The sequence below is a fragment of the Juglans regia genome, chromosome 5, assembly GCF_001411555.2.
Source record: "Juglans regia cultivar Chandler chromosome 5, Walnut 2.0, whole genome shotgun sequence".
Lineage (NCBI taxonomy): Eukaryota > Viridiplantae > Streptophyta > Magnoliopsida > Fagales > Juglandaceae > Juglans > Juglans regia.
The window spans coordinates 3,600,643-3,610,200 of NC_049905.1; the positions used below are offsets into that span (position 1 = coordinate 3,600,643).

The following is a 9,558-nucleotide window of genomic DNA, read 5'->3' on the forward strand; positions in this document are numbered from 1 at the left end:
CACAAGCTAGAGTGTATGAGAGAGAGAATAAGACACATACATATAGGGATGTAAATCGGTCTCATCCGGTTGGTTTAGTAATTTTCGGACCATCATTTTTTTCAGACTGAACCGGACAAAATATTCATAAGAACCAGACTGATAGCTATTGGCCCTATCCAGTCCAGTCGATCCGACCTAATCATTTTATTATTTTTTCATCTTTTTTTTTCCAAATTAAATAAAAAAATTATTTGAATTACTAAATTAAAGTTAAGTGAATTATTAATATGGATTATGTAACTAATTCTTTAAAAAAATATTTTATTATAATTATATTTATGATGTTGATAGTTACTACTTACTAACTTAAACTTTACTCTTTAGTATACATAATTATTAATAATTAATGTCATACATTTTATATATTGTCAATAAATATCAAATAATTTCATTGTACATAAATTATTCATACTTGATTGCAACTTAAGCATTTAAAAAAAATTATCTAATTATTTTAATTAAGTATAAATAGTATAATATTTATGAATATATCATGTATTAACTATTTATATATAATAGCATAAATTATTACATAATTTATAATTTATTATTAATTAATAATATATATTATTTTATATTTTATATGTTGAATATAATAAATTTGACTAAAAGGACGAGCAAATTACGGGGCATTAATTTAGGACACAGAAAATAGGTGAGAAAGTCATTGATGTCATGACGGTATGGTCGTATTCTACTAATACAAACAAAAGGACAAGAAATTTAATGATGAATTTGAGTTTGGAGTCTCTTAAAATTCTCACATATTAGCCATTATAATATTTTTGACAATATGAATATTTCTTTGTTTCTTGTACCCTTAATTTACATATTAGCCACCAGTCACTTTAAGTTAACAAAACAAAGAAGATACGAAATATCCTCATGAAAAGCTAATCTTCTCGGAGAAGTGAGCAAAACAAATACATGAACCTGCCCAAGGGGTAGCCAAATTGCAACGATGGAATGGTCAAGTTTGGTAGGCTGTAAAGTAACATTAAAAACAAAGAAAGAAAGAAAGAAATGAGATGATCTCCAACCGATACAACGCCTCTCTTTCCAAGTAATATCTTCAGCCGTGTAGGTCCATCACCTGATCTGTCCTATTAAACATACATTTGATTATGACTCTTCCACAAGTGTAAAAGAGAAAACAGGGCAAGTCATCAATGACACTATCACCGGAACAAATCACTCCATCTCTATAAATAAAAAAGAAAAGAAAAAAGCAAGTCAATGCAGACCACTGGTAGGAAAACATTCCATAATGAGTTCCAAACAGAGCAATCAATATCAGCTTCTTTAATGTATTTATCCTTTCCTTTTAGGTTGTTTACACCTTGCAAACCTTTATAAATACTCTTATACAATCATGATTAAAGGCTAGTTTGGATAATAGAGTATACTATTTAATATTTTATTATTATTTTTTTACATACTTTTTACTACTATTTATTATTATTTAATATTCTATAATTACCTTTTTACTACTATTCACAGAATATATGAAATTAACTCACTACCCAAACGCAACTTGACTTCATTTGGATCCTTGAATGAGCTCAACTCATCTCAATTGGGTTCTGTTTTCGACCTATCCTAACATCCAAATATATAACTCTCAAGTCACTAAATATCACTCAACTCAAAATCTCTTTACAAGTGGAATTTACAATTTTTTTCAACTCAACACATCTTTACACGTGTGACCCACAACCTTTCTTAACTTCTCATAAATACATCTACTCATTTTAATATCTAAACATATAAACTCATCTGAGGCGAGCCCCATAAAACTCGCTCTAATATCTCAACTCACTACTATTCATAAAGAATTTAACTCATCTCAATTCAGCTCAACATCCAAATGGAGCTTACTGATATCCGGTATCCATAGTTGTTTTATGCAGAAGGACTTTAGTTCAAATTCGTGTAAATGGGTGTAAAGTTGGCTTGTCAAACATGCTATGTTTGTGCTTGAGGAAGATATAAACAAGTTTAGGTATTGAAAAAGAACTTTCTCAAAAAGACATAAGAAGCCCTTGTTCTGATTGTCTTTCATATATATACTATACGGGTGTTTAAAGGAGTCTAGGTGCATTTATGTAGAAAACAACACAAAATACAAAGAAATTACAAGAAATATGCATTATGCATATCAATCCATGAGAATAGCGCTGCCTTTTAATGTGGAGTAATAATGTTGATTTCAGAAGAGATGAACCCAAGAAAAATGCATCTCTATTGCCAAACTGCCTCAATATCATGGATCTCACTCATAATTCTGAAGTAATTTCTTAGTGTTTCGATCTATCTAGACTGAAAATGAGATATTAAATAGGTGTCGATGAGCGTTTTTAGCAGATACTTGTTGTAATAAGAAACTTTTCAGGGCAGCACAACACTTAAATTCAAAATCCAAGAAACAAACCAATGGTTATAAGTAAATGATCGAAGAGAAAAGATTACAAGCTAATTGGTAGCAGGAAGATTCTCCATTTTTAGCAAGGTTGAAGGCTAACTCCAAATTGTTCAACTGTATAAATAACCAAAGAAGAGTGACAGAAAGAGAGAGAGATGGATGACATGGCAGTAGTGGAGTGGTCTTAAGATTCAGCTCTTTTAAACGTATAAGTCATTCATCCATCGCAAATAATCGGTTGTGTTTGATTCTAAGTCAAGCTCTGACTCCAATTGGATTCCAAGGTCATTCAAAGTTGAAGATAGATGAAGATATTCCAACCAAAAGAAATAGTAGCGACAGAGGGGCGACTTGGGTTCATTTGTTGAGGACTTCATGGAAGATCGAATTCATCCATTTTTCTATTTTTTACTTGGTCTCCTTTCATGCTTGTATACCACATTGGCTTAAAATGGTACCCCTCCTTGGATTATCATTGGGATAAAATCCAACTTGCAAATTGTCCAAAACCTTTAGCCCAAAAGATGCTACATTGGTGTTCCCCAACCATACATGATATTCGGATCTCCTTCTAATCAAAAAAATCATTAACCAATTCCACCTTATTTTCTTGACATACATGATTTGAGTTGTTACAAGTTATCTCAGCATCATAAATAAAACACCTAGACATACCATGTTCTTAAAATAACAGAACAGGATACAATACAATTCCACTTATCTCCTCAAACTAGTGTGGCCCTTCAACATCTATTACCCATGCTTCTTTTCCCTTCAGTTGGGTATTAACCGAACTCTTAACAATTTCAATTTCTAATAAATCATAAAGATTGTTGGTATACAAAATTGATATAAATACAAAATATAGCGGGTTAATACTATATGAGGCTAGTGTTGGATGATGAATTTAGAAAACAACACAAAATACAGAGACATTACGACAAATATGTATTATGCATGCATATCGATGAATACTTTTTTGTTTTTGTAGTATATGTTGCTCTCCAACTTAATGGAAATTTTTTAATGGAATGAGAAGAGGTGTTTTCTGATTTTTCAGCTGAGCGTGTTTAGCATATACTTGCTGTAATAATGATATAGAAGAAAACTTTCAGGGCAGCACAACACTTGAATTCATCATCCAAGAAACAAACTAATGGCTATAAGTAAACGAACAAAGTAAAAACCTTCCAAGCTAATTAATGTTTGAAATGCATGCTTGATACCAAGTTGAAGCTCTAACTCCAAGTTTACCTTTGGATCATGATAGTCTTTCTCCACCAAATTTGGAAGTTTGAGGCCCCCAGTTTTCTCCACCAAATTTGGAAGTTTGATGCCCCCAGTTTAAGAATCCCTCTTTTCTTTTGTGTAAGGCTACGGATTGGATTCCAAGAGTACTGTGAGATAGTAACATCATTGAGCTAATAAAATGGGCTCTTGTTTCCAGTGGCAAATACCAAATCAAGTCTAAAAGGCAGAGAAAACAAACAAAAATGAAAGGGAAGTCTCACCTGAAAATCCCAAAATAATTCAATCCATTTTTCTTCTTTTATGTGCTCTGCTCTCGTGCTTGTATACAACATTGACTCCGCAACTTCTATAAAAGGGTACCAACAAATGATAAGGATCCCAAACATCGGGATCAGGACGAAGGTGAACTCTCAAATTATCCAAAACCTTTAGCTCAAATGATTCTAAATCGGAGTACCCCACCTTTACATCATATCCGCTTCCACCCGTACCATCAATATTAATCAAATTGACCACTTCATTAAAATCGATACGGCAAACATGATTGGAGTTGTTACTGGTTATCTCAGCATCATAAATAAAATCTGTACTTTCCCGAGCTTCTTTATAAAACACAAGGGCATATACTACAATCCCACTTATATCTTCCAAATAGTGTGGCCCCTCAATATTTATTACTCATTCCTCATTTTTCCTCAGTTGGAAACCACAATCATTCCCACTCTTGACAATTTCAGTTTCTAAAAATTCTTTCTGATACCGAAACCACTCTGGAATCTCATTTTCCAATAATGCAGTGGCCTTATAATGTCTCTGTTAAACCAATATCATCATCAGTTTACAAGTCATGCATCTTATAAAGAATTGAGAGAGAATGAGAAACATATATACATACCTTCCACAGTAAAGGATTTGGCACTATATAATTCCAAATCTCCTCGTGCATTTTTTCGCATCCACCCAATTGAATCATTCTTAGCGACCTGATGTGGCTTCCATTGAATTTCAATATTCTTGATACTTCGGAAAATCTTTGTAACGACATGCATCCCGTTGCATCTACACTTTTTATATTTGGTGGAAGTTCTAAAATTTCTTCAAGTTTCTCGCAATCCCGCAAGTAGAGTTCACTGAGTGCAACAAATCCTTCGATGCACGTGGGAAGGCTAACCATCTCAATTTCCGATAAAATTAACCTGTTCAAAGTGGCCGAGGAATTAAACTTGGTAAATAAACTTGATTTTGGAAAGAAACTCGATTCTGTTTGGGGACAATTTGGAAGATTCAACACTTGTAATGCATTGCTTGAATTCGTCGGATGCGGCAATTCCAACGAATTCAAGGAGTTTTTCTTCCCTCAATAAAATCTGGTCTTCCACCGTTGGACCACCAATTCCAAGCGTGCGTAAATTTTGCAGTACAAGAATGCTGTTAGTTGGGGGACGCACAAGGTTTTTACAGCCATTTATAAATAAAACATCAAGTCCAGTGAGGTTCCTAATAGATATGGGTAGTTCTTCCACTGCGGTGCGAAGTAGATGTAATGAATGTAAATACTTCATTTCACAACCAATTTCAGGAAATTCACGAAGGTTTGGGCAATCACAAAGATTAAGGTCGCGTAAAGATCTCAACTTGAGTCTTCTTGGAAATATTTGGAGGTTAGAGCATTCACGAAAACTCAATTTTAAAAGATTATCCAAGGATCCAACAGAATCGTGCACCTCAACTAAACTTGTACACTTTTCAACAATCAATTCCTTCAAATTTGGCATGCTTGAAAGATCCGGGACTTTGGTTAACAAATTACAATCATTGAAACCCATAGTTGTCACATTCTGTTAAAAAAGGAAAAAAATAAATTAAAAGGAGTTAACCATATAGATTAAAGAAAAGAAGTTATTGAAGATTATATTGTACGTACCTTGAACTTGATGAAGCTTAACTCCTTGATGAAGCTACCACGCATTTTAAAGATAATGAGTTTATTTCCATGAAAATTGGGTGGCAAAGATTGTAGCGGATATTCAAACCAATCAAGTACTCTCAACTCGTTGGAGAGATAATTAGGTCCATTTGAAAAACTTGCATTACGATTGATAAACACTCTAAGTCTTTTCATCTGTACAAATGCTTCGGGACTCGAAATAATCATTTCTTCACCTTTGGGCATTTCTACTATAATGCCTTCGATTTTGTTTGTACCCTGAGACGTGAGAAAATACATGACAAGAGTGTTAGTAAAACTAATGCATAAAATGAAGCTATTTTTGGTATTTTTTTTATTGCTGAAATTTAAAATGCTAAATAGTCTCCAGTATAAAAAAATAAAATAAAATAAAAAATAAAAATAATCAAAGAATATCTCTTCCCAACTCACATGTGACTCGAAAAATTTTCACAAAATAAAGACACTCACGAAGAAAATAATAGGATATTTGAAATAAAAAAGGACATTTGATACTTTTATTGATGCAACTTAATTAAAAAGATTCTATATATAACTAAAAATCATTTCGATTTACAAGAGATATATATATATATATATTCCAGTAGGTTTCACTACTAAAAAAGGAAATAAATGTAAAACTAAATAATTTTTTTTTTTTGTGACTCTTACCATACTTTCTTCCAACACGTGACGAACATCCTCATGAAACCATAATCTACTACGTTCGCCAGGTTCTTTTGGTGATTGTAGTCGAACAATTTCTCGACCCATATATTGTAGCAAGTCATGCATCCAAACACTTTTATTCCACTCATCAACAGTGATAAGACACTTGTCTACAAGCCTCCATATACCATAATCAGAAGAGAAACCACAATTGTCAAATATTTTAATGATATCAGCCAAAGGTTCTCCTTTGAAGAAACATGCAATATCAAGAAACATGTCCTTCTCATTATCTTCCAATCCATCATAACTTACTCGAAGTACACTTTGAATATTTACATCGGGTATTTGTTTATATTTATTCAATACACTTTTCCATTGATGAATGCTTCGATCTTTTAGAGTTGAACCTATCACTGTTAAAGCAAGTGGAAGACCTTGAGCATATTGCAATACTTGTTTAGAGAGTTCTACATAATTGTCAAGCGGTTCATCTTTCTCAAAAGCATGCAAGCTAAAGAGCTTAAGAGCTTCATCTTTAGCCAAAATCTTCAACTCATATTTTGAAACAGCTTTAGAGAAATTTAATAAATGTTGATCTCTTGTTGTTATGATGATTCTACTTCCTGAACCAAACCAATCAAGAGCTCCAGCTAATGTTTCTAGTTGGACCAATTCATTCACATCATCAAGAATTAGGAGAACCCTTTTAGAGCAAAGTCTATGCCTAATCACATTGATGCCTCTGTCAATGTCATGACAATCCAAACTTATTCCCAAAATCTCATAAAGAAGTGTTTTTTGCAGCTGGATCAGACCACCTGCTTTTGAAGTTTCTCTAATATTTTTCAAGAAACAACTTCCTTCAAATTGATAAGAAATCCTGTTATAGATCTCTTTTGAAATAGTTGTCTTACCAATTCCACCGGTTCCAAATATCCCTACCATGCATATAATATCATTCCTTCCTATACTTAAATGCTGATAAATGTCTCGTACACGTGACTCTATTCCAACTGGATACTTTGCAACATTAAGAAATGTACGATTCACCATTATTGAGTCCACCCATTTACTGATTTCCTCAATAAACTCTGATTCATTCCTATCAATATAAAAGACAAGAAATTAAAATAGTTAAGACTTTTCACCGTAATACATGCATAAAGATGATTTGGTAAACATTGTCTTTTTTTATCCATTGCAAAATGACACTAATAGATTACCATGTCAAAAGTAGCCTTTCTTCTTCCTTATGCTCTTCTCATATTTACATTTTTCATTCTTTATATGAATTATTAAATATTTTAGCTATTTTTTTTTCCATTCTTGAATTTGTATCTCCCTTAATTCTGAAACTTATAACTAAGAGTATTTTTCAGTCTGTATATCTCTAAACAAATGGATGCATAAAACATTTGTTTATTTTTATAGAACCCAAAAATAAAAGAAAAAAAAATAGAGAGAAGATTTTGATTTATATATTTTCATGTTCTTTGTTCTGTTTCTCCTATAAACTTCATGTGAAATGAATGTGGTAGTACGATCTTAAAACCCTCAATAAGAAAAGATTTCTAATTTAAGTACGGTATGCAAGAGACTGATAAATATCAAATAGTTTGGCAACGCATCATATCTTAATCAATTTGCAAATTCTTAGATTCTCTTTAACATCGCATGTAAACAAATATAAAAGCATAGCTCATTAAAAGTACCTGTCCCCTAATGTGAATCTGAAAAAATTGGCTACTTTTTGTAAAGCTGCCTTCCACTTTGTAACCTTTACTTCATCCTTGATCTTACATCCAAGTTTAGCAAATGCTTCTCCAAAATTTCCTTTTTGATGTCGTACTTCTGATGGAGATACATCGTAAAACAAGGGTAGGACAATTTGTTTTACATTTTCCTTACACTCAAGGATCTTTAGTAGCTCATCTAAACACCATCTGGACTCTGAATAGTTTTTAGAGAGTACAATGATAGAAATCATTGATCTTTCAATAGCTTTGAAAATTTCCGGCGAAATCTCTTCTCCTCTTTCAAGATTCTTGTCTATGCAAGTATTGATTCCCCTATGATGCAAAGCATGGTATAGATGAGAAATAAATTTTTGGCGAACATCCTCACCTCTAAAACTCAAGAATACATCGTGAGTCCACGAACAGATGGAAGAAGAAGAAGACGAGAGCGATAAAGAAGCTCCTTGTAAGTCCATGGAAGAAGTCATCTTCTGATGCTCACAAGAGAGGTGCAATTATAAAGAAGTGGGTCAAAGAAAGGGGAAAAGTGGGGATGTGCTATTGATAGTAATGGTTGTTCTGAAACCGCGTATGTGGCCCTGCACCTGAGCTCCCCTGTCCTTCCTTTACATAAACAGTATTCTTTCATGCACTTGCCTTGCACATATTTGGAACCTTTGATCGCTTTTTTTTTTTTTTTTGAGCAAGAACCTTTGATCGCTGATTTATGCAAAACTAGTCCAACCCCTGAGAATCATATAAGATGTTTGGTTAATTAAAGATAATATATATTTTTTGTAATATTCAATATTTTTAAATATTATAATATTCTTTTAAATGTTTTAAAGATGCAAAGAATTATTTATTTATTTTTATATTATATACCGCAAGAAATCAATAACAGAGTTGTCATCTATTAAAGTAATCTCACAAATTGATATAGTTTCGTCTGATCTGTTATATTTATTTTATAATAAAAGTAATTTTATAATCCGACAAACTATATCAAGTCATATTAATTTGTATGATTATTTTTATGTAATATTTTTATGGTTAGAGGAAAGCCTTGTACATCCAAAATTGCACATCTATAAGCATACAAAAAAGTCACTTAAAATATCGCATCAATGTAGAAGACTTGAAATGATAAGAATAAAAACATGATTAGAAAAAAGAACATTTTAATGGGGGACAACCACATGAAGATGTCAAATTAAAATAAAAATAAAAATAAAAAATTGATATAATTGCTATGTAATGAATGAAGATAAACGTGGAGGTGGATGCATTGGGTATGACAGAGGCAGCCATGTGGAGTGTGTCATCGAGAGGAGGAAACATCAAAAACATGATTAGATAAACGTTATGTTTATGCTTGTAAATGATGTTTATGAAATGAAATGGACTGATGACTGAAAAGAAATGAAAAAGGAAAAGACTGGAATGACTGAATGAAAGGAAAGGAAATGAATGAATGTTTTAATGTA

General features: G+C 32.4%; 1 protein-coding gene across 4 annotated transcripts; it reads right to left on the bottom strand.

Moving 5' to 3' along the window:
* Positions 1 to 754: 754 nt before the first annotated feature.
* Positions 755 to 8,801, bottom strand: LOC109013125 (disease resistance protein RUN1-like). 4 transcript variants are annotated; one of them, XM_035690154.1, is made up of 7 exons: positions 8,048 to 8,801; positions 6,336 to 7,437; positions 5,640 to 5,921; positions 4,611 to 5,553; positions 3,976 to 4,528; positions 3,719 to 3,861; positions 755 to 1,140 (listed from the first exon to the last, which is right to left on the bottom strand). In XM_035690154.1, exons 1-4 carry the CDS (start codon positions 8,557 to 8,559, stop codon positions 4,933 to 4,935), a joined length of 2,517 nt encoding a protein of 838 aa, XP_035546047.1. In that variant the 5' UTR covers positions 8,560 to 8,801; the 3' UTR covers positions 755 to 1,140; positions 3,719 to 3,861; positions 3,976 to 4,528; positions 4,611 to 4,932. The 4 variants fall into 4 exon arrangements, with proteins under 4 accessions (XP_035546047.1, XP_035546048.1, XP_035546049.1 ...); XM_035690155.1 differs by having other exon boundaries at positions 799 to 1,145; XM_035690156.1 differs by lacking the exon at positions 755 to 1,140 and adding an exon at positions 1,533 to 3,035.
* Positions 8,802 to 9,558: the final 757 nt, after the last annotated feature.